At 42.7% G+C, this 23,263-nt stretch overlaps 1 protein-coding gene across 1 annotated transcript in view; it reads right to left on the bottom strand.

Annotated features, from left to right (window-relative positions):
* Positions 1-20,211, bottom strand: part of LOC137293475 (steroid hormone receptor ERR2-like) — an 81,505-nt gene extending 61,294 nt beyond the window's left edge. The window contains exon 1 of the mRNA XM_067824034.1: positions 20,064-20,211. Coding sequence (XP_067680135.1) covers positions 20,064-20,138 — 75 coding nt within the window. The 5' untranslated portion in view covers positions 20,139-20,211. The remainder of the gene's footprint in view (positions 1-20,063) is intronic.
* Between the last annotated feature and the right edge of the window lie 3,052 nt (positions 20,212-23,263).

Genomic DNA, 23,263 nt, shown 5'->3' with positions numbered 1-23,263 from the left:
GGAATCCTAGGTACCGTTTGACACCGTGATCCTACTGCTATGATGATTGTATCTCCCGTAAGCCCAGAGGCTAACAACCCGTGATCATTCGGGTTAGCACTGGTCTTCAGTAAACCATACTTGTCGGGGCTACGGAGATCGGGTGGTCAGGTTCGTTAACTTGGTTGACCCATGTCATCGTATTCTAATTATGATCATGATATCAAGTACTGGATTGTATTGTCGAGACTTGATTATTTACAGACCGTCGATATATTGCTGGAATACTGCGGCGTAAAACAACAAGACTGACACTGTCGACGGTAGCTGCGCTATGAATGCTTTAGGAACAGGGCCTCGATTTTCGAAGCTCTCTTAGCGCTGAGATAGTTGTAAGTGGCATACATTAACATTGACTTAAGACTATCTCAGCGCTAAATCTAGGCCCTGGCTATTAGTTATAACCCAAATTTGGTGGAATTATTAACATGGTCGTTGGTTACATCAAGGCCATAAATGTCTACGACATCATCTTGAACATCGCCATTAAGCCGTCTTTCATGTAACTAAAACACTGTTCAAAGCGCACACTCTCATTGCTAAAAGCGACATAAAACTGAACTCACTCACACGTGTGAATAAGTAGACACGCTGTACAACACTAAGATGGTTAAAGGCAAGCACTCCGCCATGTTACAAGTAAGATTTCACATTGATACTGTTTGGACATGTGCTTGAACTGCTTCATTCATTATCTTATAGTTCTTACATGGACCGATTGTCTGGGCGGACGTTATATGATGGTAACTGTTGACACCCTGTCTGATGCTTGGCAACACAATGATACTGGCATTTGTCAAAACTTGTACAAACAAACAAACAAACAGACACAAACACACACGCACGCACGCACGCACGCACGCACGCACATACACACACACTAAATCTCTGAATGACTGAAATGGACGTCTCACAGTACAAAACGGAAGACTGTTTATTGTATACTGACACTTTAGCTCTGAATCTATCATTCTAGTTGTAACAAACAATCCCATTCAGATTGAAAAGGAGCGCAAGGCAGACCAGAATGCAGATTCCTGAACCAGGGAAAATCTAGACTTGCATCAATTAGGGCTTTAAAATAGCACTGCAGTTAGGGCTAGACTGTAGTGAAAATAATGTTGTTCAGAGACAGACTATGATTTCGGCTGAAGCCTGAAATCTCACACTTCTCATACTTGCCTGTATCTGTTGAGAAAATCTCAATTCCTAGAACTGCTTCAAGGTTCACCGGAAGTGAGGTGATTCATGTCCACACCCGGAAGTTTAATGCTGACGAGATTACATGTGAATACACATGGTGTTTATGCACACTTGTGTGGGTCATCATGTGTCATATCCCGAGTTTCAACAAAAACAGGAATGCTTTTCTGGAACGCACACAAGAAACCTACGACAGTAGATGAGTCAAATCAAGGTTCGCAACGATTTTGTTTTGTCAGCATGACTCCTGTGGCCATGGGTATCGCCAAAGTGGGACACATCTGCTACACATAGCTTAAGCTTTCCTCCCAGAGTGGGGCGGTAGAGTAATCTAGTGGCCCGGCGCGACTCGGGTTCGATTCCCCACTTGGGTACAATGTGCGAAGCCCATTTCTTGTGTCCCCCAACCGTGATATTGCTGGATTATTGCGACGTAAAACCATACTCACTCCTCCAGGAGTAATGTGGTTGTGATAAAAGCAGAATATAAACCGCAATTTACTCATCTTCATATTACTTAGCAATTCATACCCACAAATATGGAATATTTAGGTATAACAATTATTCAGTTTTACACAAACATCTTTTTTTACTTTCTGTGTGATTTGTCATCATATTCGAGGACCGAAATTCATCGTCCCCCGTTTAGTTCAAATACAGTTACCATCTAATGATCGATATCAGTTCTTTTGTCACATTGTATTATTATACCGACACTTTTCTCCAGTGATGTGAAAAATGATGCTGTTATTCATTAGTGTCTGTGTAATGGCGGAGTTAATGTGAACGATTACAAAACATATCTATGTTAAAGAGGTCCAGATATATAGAGGGAATACGACAGGAAAGGACCGCATGTCATGAAAATACACTGATTGATGAGGCAATACAGCATCAAGATTACACACTTGTGTGCGTAGCAGCGGTGATCGTCACTCCACCAATAGAGCGCCAATCGATAAAGGAAATGTCGAAAGCGAACTTGACAGCTGAAACGAAATAATTCACGTCCCCGGGTCATTATGACGTTTAAATCATCTTACTCTGCGTTGTGAAAGATAAAAAACATTACTTTTGGAATAAAACTTTCTTTGAACAATTTTACTCTTTTTGTACGCTCAGCTGTGATATTCCAGTCGTAGCAATGAAATCGATTCACAGATTGCCACTGAATATAATTTCCAGTTTGACGACATTACATACGTGTTCGCGGTGTTCTTCAGTAAACGTTTGTGTGGCGTAGGCAGTAAACGTTTGTGCCCTACGCCGCACTCTTAGCTTACACAACCATTACCACACAGTTTCAAATTAGAGAAAAAAAGGAGTCAAACGCAAGAGGTTTGGTTGTGTTGTTGTTGTCGTCGTCGTCGTTCGATTGTGTACGTGCCAGGATGTTGTTACATTCTGCAGTGGGTATCAGTGAACCTACATGACGACGTCACATATAGAATCTTCTCTGAACGTAACAGTGTTAAGTCGACAGGCTACGATGACATGCAGATCAAGAACAAATATGCTTCAAATATGCTACAAACATGTTACAATGTGGTCCAAAGCAGTGATTTACACTCTGACATACATTCTGCTCGATCTGCAAGTTCACGTCGGGGGAACGTCTGAAATGTGCTTCACACGTTGCGTCCATGAGGGGAATCGAACCCGGGCCTTTGGTGTCACGGGTTGCTGGTGTAGCCTAGTGGTTAAAGTGCTAGTTCGTCACGCCGAAGGCCCTGGTTCGATTCCCCACATGGGTACAATGCATAAAGCCCATTTCTGGAGTAGTATAGGTAATAAGTACTTACACTACTTCTGGTGTCCCCCGACGTGATATTGCTGCAATATTGCTAAAAAGCGGCGTTGTTAAGCTCACTAACTTTGGCATGACGTGCGAATGCTGTAACTATCAGACTACCCCATCGCTTTGCTTAATGTATTCTCGTCATTGAACATACTTAGATAAATAAATCATGCGCTGTTTACATGAAACTTCGCTTGTCTCGATCTAGAGATAACTCGATGTAGTTACGCTATTTACCAGGACCCAACGAGGCGTCACATAAGGGTGACAAAGGGTGATTCGCTATTGCCATTCGCACCTGTCAGTGTACACTGTCTAGTTTCGGCTAGCCTATCTAGGTTTGAATAGGATACAATCTTTCAACAGCACAATTGTACCGATAACACCACCAGTTCACAGCGGTCTCCTGAACCGGGTTCTCATGGGAACAGGTGCAAGCACGACCCAGATTGGAATCATTTCATACGAGGCATCTAATAGATAAAACACAAACGTACTCAGAACAATGACTTCGACTTTCCATGTCAATTTGGTCATTCGCGGGCGAGGTTGTGGCACAGGATACAAAGAACGGGTGTACGAGTCTCAGCTCATTAGTAAAGCTGCAATGGCCTCGGCACCAACTTTCAGATTTTTTTTAGTTCAGAGGGTTCGTAGATATTCCCATTCGTCTTGATCATGTTTTGGAGTTTGTCTTATGATCTCTAACACCACTTCGGGTTTTCCTCCCATATTATGAAGACTGTTTATAACGGCATTTAGTCAAACTATTCCACCTCTGGAGAACTAGACTACATTTACTCACAAAATATTATGAAAAGGACTCCAGAGACTCCATTTTCAGAACCGTGCAAAATCTAGATTTGCCACTTATTCTGGCTTCTTGAAAATATTTGTTTCATGGTGTGTATGACAGACCACCGTGTCTGGTCTCCTGTAGGTGAATTCAGATGTACATGACACTGATATTACTATTGGCCATAAACATCTGTTTCTGAATAACAAGGAGCACGTCGGCCTCTAGGGGGTTACAACGAAGAAGTAGGATCCTACGTATGATAAGATATTCTTCAGTTAATATGGGGGAGACACCTGCAGTGGTGCAGATCTCAAACGTTTACCCATGTGGGGAAATCACGGATTAAGGTGCTGAAAAACAAACAAGGCGAATAGGGATTCAGACCAATAATCGGTTTCTGGAGTGTCCAAGGGACGCAACTCCAATCGTGACATAGTGAATCCCTTTGACCCGTGCCACATATGCAACCCATTGGACTTCCTCCACAATTAAACCTGCACGCCATGATATGACGAAAATACTTTTAGAAGCAGCGTCAACCCCGTATCTATCATCCCAACACAAATGACACTTTGACCTGTTAGATGGGTTGGTGTTTACCAATGTGCTTCCAGAAACAAACATGACCTGACATTAACCTGTCCTGCTGACCCAAGGTGAGACGGGCAGGGAGATAGATATCAACATCAAACATCACTCCAGGCGTTTTGTTATGTACCATTAAGCATGCAGGGATGTGTAATTAAAATTCCACAGTGAAAGACTTTAATGTAAACACCGTGGTCAGGCGAACACATTTCTAATGGTTCCTGGCCGTCTGCTTAATATTCGGGATTGGGTGACTGGGATTTGTATGGACACTGGATGCTTTTTCAGCTACATTTGATAATTCAGACATAAGTTTCCAAATTTTAAGCCAAAATGTTTCTAAGTAAATAGCTTCCATCAATCTACATTTTTGGTCAGTCAAAGTAAACCTAGTCTCACTACTTTTCGTTACGCTCCACTACTTAGTCTAACAAAAGACGTCGAACTGATTCTTGCCTTTTGGAGTTGATGGGTGACGGAGAAGTGGGAGTGGCAGAGGGGCGGTCATCATGTTGGTGAAGCCAGTGCAAGGTATCTTCTCGGCAGCATGATAAACGGAGGCCAAGGCTTCCGAGCCGAGGCCAAGCGCACGCTCAAAGTAGTGTTTGGATGGGTGAATGAGTGTTTGGATTTGAGTGAGTGTTTATTATGTTTAACAGATTAAGATGAAAATGCAGTAGAGAGGGTTCGGGTGATCCTGGCACGGTAGGCTCATCATCAGCTCAGGGCTCTAATTGCAGCGAATAGGACTTCTCCCAAGAAACGCTGCCTAGTCGAACCCATCAAGAACTTTCAGGAGTGTATGTAGACTCCCCAACATTTTCTGCATCACCTGTAGTATCAGAAGGGGTGCACTCACGGTGGAGGACCGGGGCACTCTCCTGATCTGCACCAAGAGATCAGGAGGTACCAAACCAAGGAGATCGAGAACAAAGGTGAGCCAAACGACAGTGTACTTGGGATGTGAGGGAGACATTTCAAAGGCGAGGTCCACATATTTAGCATGATTTTTCCTGAATCAACAAATTAAACGCTACCCCAAAGTTCCGATAGAGGGACACAAGATGAAACATAAACATATTTCAAGTAAGGTACATCGCTCTGCTTCTCGATCCTCCTTCAACTCACCTCCGTCCTACTTTCCCCACCTCGACCCTTGAGCCCCATATAGCCAGAAATCGTCATTGTGATATAGAGAGATCGACCTACTCCTCCCACATTGTCGCCAAGGGCGTCTCTATTCTCAGCCTCGCCTTCAGACAGGCCAGACATTGCTACCCATCAACCTAAAATAGTGGGATCAATGCCTTCACGCCTGCGCCCATTCATCTCTTGCGCAAATGTCTATTTTGGCAACAGATACTTCCGCGTGGCCTCATCAGGCTCTCATTATTTAAAAAAAGAAGAACTACTGTATTTCCGAATTTTGAGTAGACTATCCCTTTATTAAGCAATGATACCGTACAGTTAAGCAAGGAGTATGCCTGTTCTGCAGTGCAATACTGACAAGGAGGAACTATAATGTTTAGATTTAGTCTAATTAGAGGTAGAGTCAAAGGTGTAATTTTTTACGTGAGTGTTGACGATGAAACTTTCATAGACATAAAAATGAATTATGAAAGAGGGTTGTTCGAACAGACTTTCAAGACTTGTTTTTAGTGCACATTTTCTTATTCGCTCATGTTCACACCAACTTCGCACCCATCACTCCCTCCCCCCCACCCAACCCTAACCCCACCCCCCTTGTATCGTCCCCTCCGTGATATTGCTGGAATATTGCTAAAGGCGGCGTGAAACACTCATTCACTCATTCACTCACTCACTCACTCACTCACTCACTCATCCATTTACAGGAAACCGAAACACTTCCAGGTGTTTTTTTCTTGCAAGTTAGATTCTGTTTTCATTTCGAATAAAACATTTTCAGCAAACATGCGGGCAGGCATAAATTTGCTCCAACTGTCAACGGCCATCGAGGTCAATGTCAGTGTATGACGTAGATCTCTAGGGAGGCACACTTCCTACCAGTGACTAAAATGAAACCACCGGTCATACATTTGTAATGTCATGGATGAAAAGAAGAGACGGAATGAATTTTAACTTCAAAACAATGTACTTCCAACACAATCCATATCACGTTTACTGCAAAGTGTTACAGCCCGACAAAGTCTGCCACAATACTGAAAGTGGATTTGTTTCATTCTAGAGATCAAAGCATGCACATTTTATTACTGATCTTAGTGTGCATTTCATATTATGCTATTCATTAAACAGCTTAAGTCGAAATAACGAAATACAACACTCAAACAATCACAATATTGTTATCAATGTATTGGAACAACTATCTTGAATTAACTTATGTGCATCTGGCAATATCTTATTCGAAGTTGCGTCATGAAATCTTCGGATGCTTTTGTGTTGACTGTGAAAGAACGGAGCAGTTGTATATCATTATGTATTTTTGTGATCGGTTCTATTTATTTCATTCATAACAAAGTTCCTTCATTTCGATGCAACTCTCGCACTTTGGTAAACTCATCACTTATTTTACAGCTGACCAAATGTAGGAGGGTTGTTGACTGCGTCCGGATAGTCTCTCTTATAGACACTGAAGCAATAACCAAGAAAGCCCACGCAAGTCTAGAAAATGTGGCAAGTCTAGATTTCCACAGCTTCTGGAAACGTTTTAGGTCTACTTATCATTTCATTTCAGCTTATTTCACAGTGAACTTTTTTCAGTACAATATGCAGATTTCAGAGACTAGTTGTTAGTCTAGCGCTCGGAAGCCAGACACCTCAGTTCAAACGGCGTTCCAACGCTAGACTTGCGCAAGTCTCTAAAGAAGTTTTGGGTTATTTTACAATCATGTTTTCTTCATTTACATTATACATATGAAAACTTCAGGTTGTCCATGGGTCCTTAGATTAAAGCCCGCTTATATAGACCTGACTCTTCAAAGATAGAAGTACTTAACATCCGTGGCCTTTCCTTCAATACAGCCTTAGAGCAAGACTAATGGATTGCTTACAAATCTTGACTTTTCTATCTGACAGGTCCTTCCTACAAGCTGTAAAACAGCGACAAAAGCTCCTGAACAATTAGATTGAAATTTAATGCAAATCATGAGTGATTCTTGTTGTCTGCAACATGCCGTAACAGGGCAAAGCTGTACACGATCGGACGAGCGGTATCGCACGTAGGCAGTTGACGCCCTGCTACACCAGGAACGCTTGGTGGACTGGGTGCGAGTGTACACACCATCAGGGAAGCGAAACCGGGGTGCTGGGGGTGGGGGAACAGCCACGGAAATTATCCACAGTTGGACACCTGTTGGGAGGTCACGTAGACTTGAGGGTAGTTGTGGGTGGAGCTTAGGGAGAGTTGAAAAAATAACGTTTTGATGCACTCTCTTCAGATTTAAAAGGATCTCCACCTGACCAAAATTTACAATTTGTATTGTATAAGCCTTTGCATTACAGTGGGGACTGGTAGGAGGGAAATCATACAGATCAGGGACTTGTGAAGACTCTGAAAATGTATTTGTACAATGATAGGAACAACCAAAGTGACGATGTTGATTGAGGGTGGTGGTGATGAGCGAGGGGTGACACACTGGAAGATGAAGGGGTCGGGAGAATGACGCACACGTTTGTGTAGAAGGTGGTGTGGTGGCGCACTACTGATAGAGAGGCTACGGAAGTAAAGGAGTTTCCGCTCTTACAACTATGTCAGGTGCTTTTGGAGATTACGTTTTCAAACAAGTGAGCGGCAACATATTCACAAAATAAAATGGCGGTTGAGGCTTCTTTGAAATAAAGAATGCCAACACCTCGCTTGGTGATATTTCACCATTCACCATAGACTAACAGCTAGTCTCTGAAATGAACATATTTTACTGAAAAAACATTCATGGTGAAAAAAATAATATCATGGACTGAAGCCCTGAGACTTTCTTCATTTTCGTCAAACTAAGGAAACCTAGACTTGCCACTTTTTCTAGACTTTCGTGGGCTTTCTTGGATATGTATACTTCAGGGTCTGTACGACAAGACTACATTCACCACTTCTCGTACATAAAATATCATCCACTTTGAAATAGAAAGAGAGGAGACATGGAGTAACGTCCGTGCGAAGACAGTGTCAGACTGCCTCTTCAATCCATGCACCTCTTCCTACAATTCAAGTAATACACGATCTCTTTTCACCCTATTATCTGAATATTGATTCTGAGCAAAAAACAAATAAAACATGACATAACTTTACCATCTTCGTTCGCCCTCAACTGATTAAAGCATTGCAATTCCTTGGGGTAGTATTACCATTTGGAACCAAGCTAACTTCGATCGAACAATAGCGCGGAGATCAAATGTTTCACCCCTGCTCATGACTCTGAATCCAGATATCGATCGCTTAGGCCATCCACTGGTTGCTGAGTGGGCAATCTCGTCTACCCACTCAGAGAATAGGTCACCGTGACCCCGGAACAGGGCAAGCGCAGAGTTGGGGGTATGAAAGAATATCACATTTATCAAATTGTACATATTCCTTTTAAAATATTTCCTTGACCTTGAAATCCTGAATGTTTTAGCAGATACTTTAAGTCACTCGATCGTTGAAACTGATTAGTCTGAAGGACGGTGTACTCGTTGGACTAGTATATTGAACTTAATTGAACAGTTCAAAGAAGTGATAGCCCAATACTGGTGTATGGTTGCTATAGTGTGCTGCATATGTATAATAATTGTTCTCTTGATCTTTATTCGTTGCATATATACATCATATATCGTGATTTAACATTCGTAATCATAAGCAGAATCTTGACTGCACAAGTCATCACATACTCGTTCATAATGAACCTGCCGTCGTCATATATTCGACATCATGAATCAAGAGCCCGTCACCATATATTCGTCATCATGAACCTGTCATCATGAACCCCCTCATCACATGCTCGTCATAACGAACTCATCATAATGTATTTGTCATCATAAATACTTCATCATATTCTCTTCATCTTGTAATCGTCACCAGACGCAGAGACTAATTCTCTGCTTTTGAAAATCTACAGCTTTTATACATGATATGACTCAAGAAACATCCTCTCATTTCTCGGGAGTCTGACCAACAGTGTCAAGGGGCAGAAGCTCACCCTTCATAAATCATACAAAACCGTGAAGGTAGAGTAGCCTAGTGGTTAAAGCGTTCGTCATGCCGAATTGACCCGTGTTCGATTCCCAACATAGTTACACTTATTAAACCGATTTCTAGTGTCCTCCACAGGGATATTGCCGGAATATTGCTAAAAGCGGCGTAAAACCCAACTGACTCACACAAAACCCCAATGACCGTGATGTACTAATGGTCATAATCTAATAATACCACAAACAAGTCTCAAGATCCTAGGTTCCAATCCAGATTCTGTCAGATTATCAGTCTGGTTGTGAGTGTGATACTCAGAGAGATAGTTTATAAGGACAACATATCCGTCCTTGACGCCCCCAGTCATTGATCTTATCGGCGTAATGTTATTGCAAAATTGAGAGAGGAGATAAACCCTATTCACTACCACTGAACCGCGAATGTATACACAACTTTGTTAGTAAATATAAGGCCGAATGTGGAAAGTAACAATGTTGTGATATATGGTCAGCCCAGATAGTATTGAACCCAGTAACACTGCAACCACAGACATACCTTCTCATTATTGGAAATAACCATATACTGTGTCTGTGTGATAGTACTCTTGGCCTAAGCTATGTTGTTCAATTCAGAAAGATATATCCTCTGCTTCTTCACAATAACTCAGGGGACGAAAGGAATCGTTGTTGTGGGGAATCCTGAACCTGAGCAGATTTTAACGACGTGAATGTCATCTAAACAATTAACACCTGGAATGTTCTGTTTTTATCATTTTTAATCAGCGTCATGGGTGGAGTTGTTTGTACAGAATTGTTTCAAGTGCAGTATACCACAAAACGCTAGTCTGGCATCAGTCCAACGTCGAAGTATAGAACTTACCCAGTGGTCCAGAGTGGACTCGTGTGGTCCGTTGCACGCACCAGAGTGAATGCATATCCACAGACAGTTACCAACATGCATGGCAATTGGAAACGGCAGTTCTCTCAAGTCACGCGATAAAATGCGAGAACTCGAGAGCATCCGTCATCCATCTTGTAATAAACTTCTATCGGGAAAGATTTCCCCTGAGTTCGACAGCACTAAATAGCCCTATCCTCGAGTTGTCTGTGGTCACGTTTATTCCGGTTCAGCATGTTATCTGTCGACTAATTCGTTCCAAAAATGTAACACAAAGCAAGCGTATTAGATAGCCCGTATTCCTGCCTGTTGTGGGTTGTTCTTGATAAGAACTGTTTAAAAACAATCGTAAACTAATGTTTTATATTCAGCAGTACGATCACTTTTACTGATTATTATAAACTAAAACTCGTTCCGTAATTGGCTTTCCAACTTCATCGAAGAGCCGTGTCAGTTCTTTGAGTGGCATTATTTAGAAGCTAGGGAGTAAAATATGGACAAGCTTAATGGATGAACAACTTTTTTATTCAGATGATGCAGCATTTCGATACATATTCTTGTATCGTCTTACTAACTTGACAACTATACAAGAATCTGTATCGAAACGTCGCATCATCTCACAACGAAGTTGTTCATCCTTAAATTTAAGCATGTCCATGTAGAAGAGACGTATGTTGTATGCAGACATAGATCAAAATTTCAAAACATTTTATGATACACATGTGGAGGACATTTCTAATTCTTATGAATCACTGGAAAGAACAGATTCAATTCCCAAGCATGAACTTGGATCTTCCAGTAAACAACTGATTTGCTGTTGCATCATGTCATCTTTCCGGGAACATCTAATATCGTCATCATTGTGATTCATAAGCACATGTCTATGATAGTCATACAGTTGGCCAGCGTTTTGTCTGTTTTATTTCGTACATATCAACCTACAAGGCACAGCTCTTGGTGTTGAACATATGCTGACAGTATGGTCAGATAGACGTAATTGTCTCTACAAGTGCTGAAGACAGCACACACGGGAATTAAATATATGTGTAATAGGAAGCTGTCTCAGTCTTTTTATATTATATTATCAAAGCCTAGTTTAATGACATTCTAGGTAGGATATAGACCAGCGTATGTAGCCCCATACATTACTAACTGGTTCTATATCGCAACGCACTGAAAGTACCTCGAAATACTGATTCGACAGTAACTTTTGCGAAACTATTGCGGAACTATTGTTGATTTAGTACACTGTTTGGCTGATGCGAGCATAAGTGTGTGTTTAACAACTCAAGGTTGCATATTCCTCCGTAAAGGAAATTCACATACCAGAGAAACAACGAAAACAATTGTCCGACGCTCAGTTACAGTGATCTGTTACAGTTACAGTCACAGTGATTTGTTACAGTTACAGTGATCTGCACAAACCTGACTTGTTACTTCATTAGTGGTAGTGTGTACGGATATTTACTGAATATTGTCAGTGCTCAAATCACACTACATATGTATATGTACACGTAAGCGTGCGTGCGTCCCGTGTGTGTGTGTGTGTGTGTGTGTGTGTGTGTGTTATTTTTACAATAGACTTATACAACTCATTTAATTTCTTTCATTCCTGCTTGACAACGGTACAAGAATCTGTACCGAAACGTCGCAATCACGCAATAAAGAAGTTGTTATCCATACAATTTGTCCTAAATTTCTGGAACATATGATGCTTTTAAAAATAAAAGTCTGCCTTTGCATGCATGTAAAGTCAAGTTACAGTATGCAACGAAGTAATTTGGCATTAAACCCACCTCTAACATTAACGCCATATTGAACCAACCATACATACAGCATACCCAGAAGAGGTCGTCACTTGTGACCAGTGTATTTAATATCAGTCTAGCTTGTGTCAGCGTTGGCATTCCTTACATCAATACCCTGTTCATATATAATACAACTTGAGTTACCGGAATGATTTGTGCTGACACATGGGTATCAAATATCGAAACAATCACGTTGTGTATATTTGTGACCCTAAGCCCGCCAAATGGGCTCTCTATACAGTCAACGGGATAATGTAAAGTCTGCGACCCTGCCAAAGAGCGAAGTACTCACAAATCCTTCAACGGCGTGTAGGCATAGTACGAGAGACGTTCATGCTTGATCTCAATATGAAACAATGATGATATATTGGAATGATGCGATATAATGTGTGAATAACTGAATGTGAAACAAACTTTTAGAGAATGTGTATTTTGTTTGGTGCTCATGACGCTGATCTGTACATAATCGAAATTGGACCAGATAAACCAATGCCTGACATCATGAGCACTGCTCCGTGATACAATGACACGCAATCCACAGTTTTATGTTTTATGATGAAATCGTCTTAAATCTGTGCGATGAATTATTATCTGCCACGTAAGCATTTCACGTTCTCTGTACGCATTTGTGCGTTACATATATTTACAAAGCGTTATGTATTTGTATGCTACATAACCTGTTTACAAAGGTTACAAGTATTGAGACGCTACATTTGTCTGAACGAGATAGTTCCTGGTGATAAGCAAACATGCACATGCTATTACGAAGCCATGTCTAAATTTAGTCGTCGTCTTTAAGTGAGTGAGTAATGTTTTAATGTTTTACGTCGCTTTAGCAAAATTCCATCAAACTTTTCACCCACTGTACCCAAGTGGGAATCGAACCTGGGTCTTCGTCGTGACGAGTGGACGCTTAGCCACTATGCTACCCCACCGCTAAGTGGTCTGGGTCTTCTGTAGCGCGACACCCTCTGTAAAAATACTGAAATTTAATCAGCATTTCAACCATTTTATTCGCCCCTTGTAAATATCTATCTATGTAGATGCTGTACACTGTTTATGAGGTAATACCCACTGAAATGTTATTACGTGAAGGTATGGGTCACAATAAGTCTTTATCAAACCATATTTATGGTGAAAGGCCTCTATCGGGATCTAGTGGTCAGGTTCGCTGACCTCGCCGATGTATGTCATCGTAACCCAATTACAGAGAACGATACTCAAGACGCAAACCTAGAGATTATTAGACCAAGAAGTGATTATTAACACACTGGTCTCATAAATACAGAATATTGCAGATTGCATTGTTATATTATACAACATTTAACAAACAATAAACACTACCTTGACAAAATCTTTCGGTCAGTGCCCCCAGCCCTTCCCCAATCATTTTAACAATAATCGGCGTTAACACCACGATTGAACAGCCTGATACCAGAGATCTACAGACTGAACCTAGTCACCGGTTTGTGCCGGCAAACCGTCACGCAGATCGGGTTAGTTCAGAATCACGCAGCGGTCCCATCAACAGCTGTTCTCTGTTCCACGTGGTCGACACTCCCGGAAGAAGTGACTCGATCATGTCGATAATCCAGTCAGCAAACTGACCCAGTGAGTGAGGACAACTAGGTCGAGTGCTTATCAAACGCCCCACGCGTAAGGAGAAAATGAAATCGGAGTCCCAGATATTTTTGGTACGTTAACGGCATTCAGCCAGACTTTATGTATCAATGAGCAGGTGGTGGACATGCACACAACTGCATCAATGCAAATTCAGACGGAATAAGTCTTTGTCAAACTGGTAAGGTTAATAGAAGGGGTTTAAAGTCGAGTTGAAGCGCACGTGTTAGTGATTTTCTGGTAGAGTTACTGTGTGTAAACGTCTAGACGTATGGCAGTTTTATTTATTTCTCTATCAGGGATGTTTTATTCAAAACACAGTTCAAAACGGAGCCTAGTCGGACAATGTCACCTCATTCCGGCATGGAAACATAAGTATGATTTTTTAGCAGTTTGGACTATTTTTGGTAGGTCGCAGCCGGACATTTACACAATGTACAGACCTTCCACAGCTGGGTGGCCGTCAGTCAAATAGATCAAGTAAACAGTCCATTTGGAGGACAAAATCTCTGTCTACATCACTGAACTTAATGTTTACCAATGCGTATCATTACTACCCATCTATATGAGTTGCTATATGGCTGAAATAATACCGATGCTGCGTTAAATATTCATTCTACCATGACATCAGAAAGTACTGGATTGTGCCTGGTTAAGTCATTCAGAGATATCACCTCGGATTGTCCAACTCAGTATGTATTTTATTCACATCTTAGTGACGCTGTAATGGTAAAATGGAGATAAACATGCTGTGTTGGAATTTCATTTCAAACCGAACACGAAGTGTTCAAAAAGACTTAGAGCTATTTTAATTTTGTTATATACCTCTGATTTGCCAGTATATTCATCTCCTGAGAAACCAGCACCGCTTGACCTTGCTTTCTCGTCTGATCATCTTTAAATCTTATTTAAAAAAACACTTTCACTTTCACTTTCACCTAACACATTAGCTTTCCATTACAATATCTTGTTAGTTGGCTAAGTACAGTTGACCTCAGGTCAGTCATTTTCCACCTGCTTGTAATGCTGACCTCGTTTTAATACCATATTTATGTACTACAATTCACGTTAGGATTATTGCATGCGTTGATCTTCACCAAACGTTTGGCTTTTGTTTAGATCCGGTGAAACTCCACTTGAGTCTATACCCAAGATAAACATATTCCACCCAGAACCACTATCGGCTCAATGGTATGATGATTCCGTTTTCCTCGAACTATTGATAAACCGATATATGTTCGAAGGTACCGAAGACTTTTAATTAATATAAACTGATATTTTAGCCGGTTGGTGGAATTAAAAAATATCAGAAAATTGTTCTGACGCTGTATGTTGTTCGCTGACTCACTCACTCACTCACTCACTCACTCACTCTCTCACTCACTCACGAAGCGCTGTTGCGACCCTGCATTCAGTTTCTTATTAAATGGCAATCCACAGATAGTTGTCTTTGTTGTCAATAGCCATAAGTGCATTTTTATGTCTGAAATACAAATAAACAGCAACTGATATTGCAATAAACTGATGAAACTGAGTCAAATATCCACGCCGAATTTGACCCAGTTTTGAAATCACGACCAGCTGAAACACTATTTCGCAATATCAGTGACGACGACACACTGGGTCATATTGCGAGGCTGTGGAGTGGATCAGGTCAACTACTTGAGTACAAATATATAGAGATGAACAGCTGTTGACATGAATATTTAAAGTATTTCTCAATCTACCAGCAAAGAATTATTTATTCCCTGACGTAGATTGCAAGCTCCTGACTTTAAATATACATTTGTTCTACATGGACTGGAAACAGAGACACCATTTGGGCGATCTTAAATAACGTTCACTTAAATTGTGTCGACGTAATTGAGATTTTACTGTGAGCGAGTGGATAAGATGAACAGTTAACTTGTGTGATTTTTTTTTACCTCCCCCCCCCCCCCCCCCCCCCGCGCTCCCCCATCTATTCAACAGACCAGGGTGAGTCAAGGGGGCACATATGGACACACAGGCAAGGTAGGGAGACATATCAGGGACACACAAGGCATATGGGTAATGTGACACACGTGGCATGGACCGTGAACTTACAGGCATAGACCTGTGACTCCCAAAGACATATACCAGGGACACACAAAGACATATACCAGGGACACATAGGGACATAGACCAGGGACACAAAGGGACACAGACCAAGGACACATAGAGCCACAGACCAGGTACACACACGGACAAAAAAGACCAAGGACACACAGGACCAAAGACCAGGGACACACAAGGACAAAAACCAGGGACACACAGGGACATAGACCAGGGACACACAGGGACAAAGACCAGGGACAAAGACCAGGAACACACAGGGACAAAGACCAGGAACACAAAGGGACACAGACCAGGGACACAGACCAGGGACACACAGGGGCAAATACCAGGAACACACAGGGGCATAGACCAGGGACACACAGGGACAAAGACCAGGGACACACAGGGACATAGACCAGGGACACAAAGGGACATAGACCAGGGACACACAGGGACAAAGACCAGGGACACACAGGGACAAAGACCAGGAACACACAGGAACAAAGACCAGGAACACACAGGGGCATAGACCAGGGACACACAGGGGCAAAGACCAGGGACACACAGGGACAAAGACCAGGAACACACAGGAACAAAGACCAGGAACACACAGGGGCATAGACCAGGGACACACAGGGACATAGACCAGGGACACACAGGGACATAGACCAGGAACACACAGGGACATAGACCAGGGACACACAGGGACAAAGACCAGGGACACACAGGGACAAAGACCAGGAACACACAGGAACAAAGACCAGGAACACACAGGGGCATAGACCAGGGACACACAGGGACATAGACCAGGGACACACAGGGACATAGACCAGGGACACACAGGGACAAAGACCAGGGACACACAGGGACAAAGACCAGGAACACACAGGGACATAAACCAGGCACACACAGGGACAAAGACCAGGGACACATAGGGACATATACCAGGGACACAAAGGGACACAGACCAAGGACACATAGAGCCACAGACCAGGTACACACACGGACAAAAAAGACCAAGGACACACAGGACCAAAGACCAGGGACACACAAGGACAAAGACCAGGGACACACAGGGACATAGACCAGGGACACACAGGGACAAAGACCAGGGACAAAGACCAGGAACACACAGGGACAAAGACCAGGAACACAAAGGGACACAGACCAGGGACACAGACCAGGGACACACAGGGGCAAAGACCAGGGACACATCAGGGACATAGACCAGGAACACACAGGAACAAATACCAGGAACACACAGGGGCATAGACCAGGGACACACAGGGACACAGACCAGGGACACACAGGGACATAGACCAGGGACACACAGGGACATAGACCAGGGACACACAGGGACAAAGACCAGGGACACACAGGGACAAAGACCAGGAACACACAGGAACAAAGACCAGGAACACACAGGGGCATAGACCAGGGACACACAGGGACACAGACCAGGGACACACAGGGGCAAAGACCAGGGACACACAGGGACAAAGACCAGGAACACACAGGAACAAAGACCAGGAACACACAGGGGCATAGACCAGGGACACACAGGGACATAGACCAGGGACACACAGGGACATAGACCAGGGACACACAGGGACATAGACCAGGGACACACAGGGACAAAGACCAGGGACACACAGGGACAAAGACCAGGAACACACAGGAACAAAGACCAGGAACACACAGGGGCATAGACCAGGGACACACAGGGACATAGACCAGGGACACACAGGGACAAAGACCAGGGACACACAGGGACAAAGACCAGGAACACACAGGAACAAAGACCAGGAACACACAGGGGCATAGACCAGGGACACACAGGGACACAGACCAGGGACACACAGGGGCATAGACCAGGGACACATCAGGGACATAGACCAGGAACACACAGGAACAAAGACCAGGAACACGCAGGGGCATAGACCAGGGACACACAGGGACATAGACCAGGGACACACAGGGACATAGACCAGGGACACACCGGGACAAAGACCAGGGACACACAGGGACAAAGACCAGGAACACACAGGGACAAAGACCAGGAACACAGACCAGGGACACACAGGGGCAAAGACCAGGGACACACAGTGACATAGACCAGGAACACATAGGGGCATAGACCAGGGACACACAGGGGCATAGACCAGGGACACACAGGGACAAAGACCAGGAACACATAGAGCCATAGACCAGGAACACACAGGACCAAAGACCAGGGACACACAAAGACACAGACCAGGGACGCACAGGGACATAGACCAGGGACAGATAGGGATATGGAACATGGACACATAGGGACATAGTCCAGGGACACACAGAAACGTAGACCAGGTACACGCAGGGACACAGACCAGGGACATACAAAGACATAGACCACGGACATATACCAGGGACACACAAGGACTTAGACCAGAGACACACAAAAACATATACCAGGGACACATAGGGACACAGACCAGGGACACAAAGGGGCATATACCAGGGACACATCAGGGACACAAACCAGGGACACATCAGGGACATAGACCAGGGACACACAAGGACATAGACCAGGGACACACAAAAACACAGACCAGGGACACATATTGCCATAGACCAGGGACGCACAGGAACATAGACCAGGGACACATGGGAACATCGACCAGGGACACATAGGGACATAAACCAAGGGCACATAGGGACATAGACTAGGGGCACATAGGGATATGGAGCATGGACACATAGGGACATAGATCAGGGACACATAGGGACATAGACTAGGGACATAGTCCAGGGACACACAGAAACATAGACCAGGAACACGCAGGGACACAGATCAGGGACATACAAAGACTTAGACCACGGGCATACAAAGACATAGACCAGGGACACAGACCAGAGACATAGACCAGGGACACATAGGGACAAAGCCTAGGGATATGGTCTAAGGACACACAAGGACATAGACCAGGGACACATAGGGACATAGACTAAGGACACACAGGGACATAGACCAGGGACACACAAAGACATAGACTAGGGACACATAGGGACATAGGCCAGGGACACATAGGGACATAGACTAGGGACACATAGGGAAATAAAACAATAACCTCGATTCTCACTCACTCATGTTTTCAAAACTGACCAGGTATGGAGGAGAGAAGTTTTTCGTCTTTCTATTCATTTCTCCAGTAGGTTCAAATCTAGAGCAGTAATCTTTGTATATTCACTCGGAACACACCTTGAGTCACATGCATCCTACATCATCTACCCAAGTGTTATGAATCGTGTCGTGTGGAACTACGTAACCTACTGTCATAAACTGCAAATGTGTACACATATCTTCAAGATGGTGGAGCAGTTAAATTACGTGCTACTGCGTAACGCAGCAATATATAAGGTGGAAGGGCTGTTAGAACTGGGAGGGTGGCCGGGAGCAACATTCACTTGCCAGTCATTTCACAGTGTCCTTAGGGTTATATCTGTCTCGCGTGGAAGATCACATCGCCGTCTTACTCTGATTTTAAGACAGGTGGATGTTGAAGCATGGGAAGTAAAGAAATCGTAGCACTAAGATCGGAATGTAGAAAGTAATTTTAGTTCTAAGATTGTTTGTATAGGCGATTATCTTAGCATAAGACGGTGATCGAAGCGCTGACATCTCTTCGTGAGCATTAGTCATGTATTTGCATATTCATACACCATGTTTATGCCGTCGGCCTGTGAACCAGACAATACAGTGATTGGTCATATTTTGACAGATACTTTTTCGACGACTACGATATGTAATAAAGTTTAAATATTTGACTAATGTATAGATGATGTACATCAACGCCAAATCAATACTTTTTGTATGAATATATTTTGAATCTGTAAATATATTTGGAATGGATTCTTCGGATGCTAAGGTTGTAAAAAATAATTTCTGGTTGATCTTTAACCTCAAAGTCCTAAAAAACCATCTGGTATGTTGAATAAATTATGTCACAATGGACTACGTTTGCTGTTTGGAAACGACTGGTCTTTGACGTCCATGAAGAAATATTCAGGATATTCATGTCGACATTTTAACTATTGAACATTTCAAAATCTCACCTTTTGTTCATGTGAATAAACAGCACCAATACTCCGGTTGGCGTATGACGGATGAAACAAGGATCGGATGGCCATTAATGTATAATGTATGACTTGGTAGTCACCCGAAACAATGAGATGTCAGCCAGAACGTCATGTACTTAAGTCTCCAACTTCCACGACGTGGATCAATGCTCACGTCGACAGCTATGCGTATCTGTTGAATGCGTATTTGGACGTGTGTCTACAGGAAATACATCACCTTGAATAGGGTAGGGGGAAACAGTTCATACCTATTTCGTAAACGTAAATCACGTTTACGACAATGTGTGTTAAAATTGAACAATAGAGGATTCATTCAGTACTTGGTCTTGCATGCATCTTGTATATCAAGTTACTGAACCGTTGGGCTAATTGACATCAACAGCCAGACATAACAGTGCCAGTAGATAATTGAATTACGTAAAACCAGCTTATATGCTTCCTAAAAACTCTCGTGTCAGTTTGGTATTACACTTCAAGGGCTAAACAACACAAATGGCCACCGGTCTTATTCATGACCTCGTGGCCTTGGTCGTGTGGTAAACATGTTCGCAGTTATTCGGTTTAAGTCGAGGGGAAAATTAACCACGGTCCGAAAACAAACACACGACTCCCCAATTGACCTCTCTGTTGAATATGCGAACGGTAAAGAGGCTATACAATTACCTGGTATGCTGTTTGGTATTGTATATGTTATTGTCCGTAGTACCATACTATTGACACGCCTCTATTTGATACGAGGTGTTCTCAACTGCCTGTAGTAAAATATGGTTGGTTGGGTTGTTGTTTAACGTCACAGTCAGCAGTATTCCAGCTATATGGCGAGGGCCTGTAAATAATCGAGTCTGAACCAGACAATCCAGTATCAACATCATGAGCATCGATCTACGCAATTGGGATACGATGGCATGTGTCAACCAAGTCAGTCAATCTCGTTCGTCGCCTCTTACGACAAGCATGGGTTGTCACTGAGGATCAGTTCTAACCCGGATCTTTACGGGTTGGTTAATCATGGTTATCGAGTAGTGATCAGAGTCAGATATTCGTGCCTTAGCCGTTACAGGACCCGCTGCTCAGGTGTTCAAGCCCTGGAGTCATGGTCCGCTTACATCATATAGCACCTCTTCTCGTTAGTTTTGCCAGAAATGTAAACATTTAGCGGACATGCACCGAATGTTGTTGAAGGTGATCCTAACATGCAATCAGAGATTGCTTTTACGACGTACAGAAGGAGTCGTGAGGTTTGTTTTCAGTTGTAAAATATGACCACGGGGCCTCATGTCAAACTCACGAAGACTCATGACCTGTTTTATGTGGGTAAACCGGTTTCAGTTTTAATGAATACATTGTGATCTCACTTAGAACACATAGTGAATGAGTGAAGCTGGTTTGAATCTGTGAGGCAATATTCCGGTAAATATTACAATGGAAGACACAAGAAATAGGCTTCACACGTTGTTCCGTCCCAATGCATTGGATACGCTGGGCAGATTCCCGAGGACACTTCAACATAGGGGCCCATGATAATCTTTGTAAGTAGCTACTGACTTTCAATCATTAAATACATGCTATAATAATTTGCAAAACCATACATGCATTCTTTCTGTTATGTTAAATTCATGTATATCATGGTTCTAATGTTCTTTTTGTGTTTTATTTCAGGTGAATTACCCTTAACAGTTTCCTGTAAACTATAATGCTGGTAAGACGGCCATGTTCACACTTAATACCCTTGATTTGAAGGACGAACGCTTCAAAATAACTTCTAGTTCTAGAGATAGATCGATAGATAGCTAGATAGATAGATGCAGGTCAATTACAAAAGAATCATGCATCAAATTGCTGAAATATCATGCACGTGAACACTATGAGTTGATGGGTTCATCATTTATTGTACTCATTACAGTAATCTTTTGAACGTCTCCGTCGCTCACTCATTTATGGGAATGAAACTGGCGAATGGTTTTATACGGACGACATGGAACGGTCTTCACCGGTTCAGTAACAGTTTGTGTGTCTATCTGCCGATCTCCATTAGCCCAATAATTGGTGGATGAATAGACAGCATCAACACTATCTATTCAGTCAAATTATATCCGGAACAAGTGAAGTAAAATTACAGTGTGGATTACTCCATCGATTTATGGTCGGGTGTAAACCTGCAGACGTACAACCAGCAGACCAATTACCTTCAACTCATTCAGACCCACTCGGCTTTTTCCGTTACCCACGGAGTGCAACGGACAGTAATGAAGTGGTTACGTCGCAACGCTTCACTGTCAAACACATATACCGACTCACTACCCAGTTGACAGCACAACCTGATTACCAATTCTAAGATATGTCAGTCGTAATCAAGTTTGTAATTCGGGCGAAAATATTTGCAGGCATACTTTGTTGCCTGCACAGGAAGCTGTAGATTTCATTTTTCAACATGGAGTCCAATAAGATCTAAGGAGTTGATAAGAGTAGTTTTAACCCCCACCTAGACCATTGTCCAGATGAAGTCTTTACAAGACTGCCTTCACAACGGGCTCTTCATATGATATGTTTGCTACTTGTAATGTTTGTTCTTGAGGGAGGAAGCAGCCTGTAGTGATGCTCTTTTTAAAACGTTGCCACTCTGGTGAAAATGAAAATGGCTGGAGAATGGAGAATATGTTTCAATTATCTGTCGTGACATGGGACGTAAATCACACAATAGTGATTTAAGTTTATGTGGATGGGCCTCTGAAAATCTTTAATGACAACGCGAAAAGTGTAAGCATTTAGGGTAGAACTCATCACTCTGTTGCCTTCACATGAAAGTGTTCGTTGGTCTCCCGACGCCGTGCCCTGTGGTATGACAGTGGACTGTGAACAGTGGAGTCTAGGCCAGGTAGCATTGTTCCAGCCATATATTCTTTATCATTAAAATAAACTGAAGTGAAAAAGAGAGTATACACCCATGTTTGATGATGGCTGAATTAGACACGAGATACATTTACCGTTTGGGGCCTTGAGTCTTTAATTTTACGATGAATTATAATGGCTCAATTACTTTCTGATAACGTTAAATGTTCTTGTCAAATTTAGTTTCACGTTTATACTATTTTGCCGCATGTAAGTGGTACTGGGCAGGGATGTATGGAATCGTTCTGTAGAGTTGAAACATGTCATCGCGTCAGGCTGATATTTGA

This window comes from Haliotis asinina, chromosome 8 (assembly GCF_037392515.1).
Source record: "Haliotis asinina isolate JCU_RB_2024 chromosome 8, JCU_Hal_asi_v2, whole genome shotgun sequence".
In the NCBI taxonomy this organism is placed as follows: Eukaryota; Metazoa; Mollusca; class Gastropoda; order Lepetellida; family Haliotidae; genus Haliotis; species Haliotis asinina.
The sequence above is the reverse complement of the archived record's forward strand: the minus strand, read 5'-3'. Positions and strand labels throughout refer to the sequence as shown.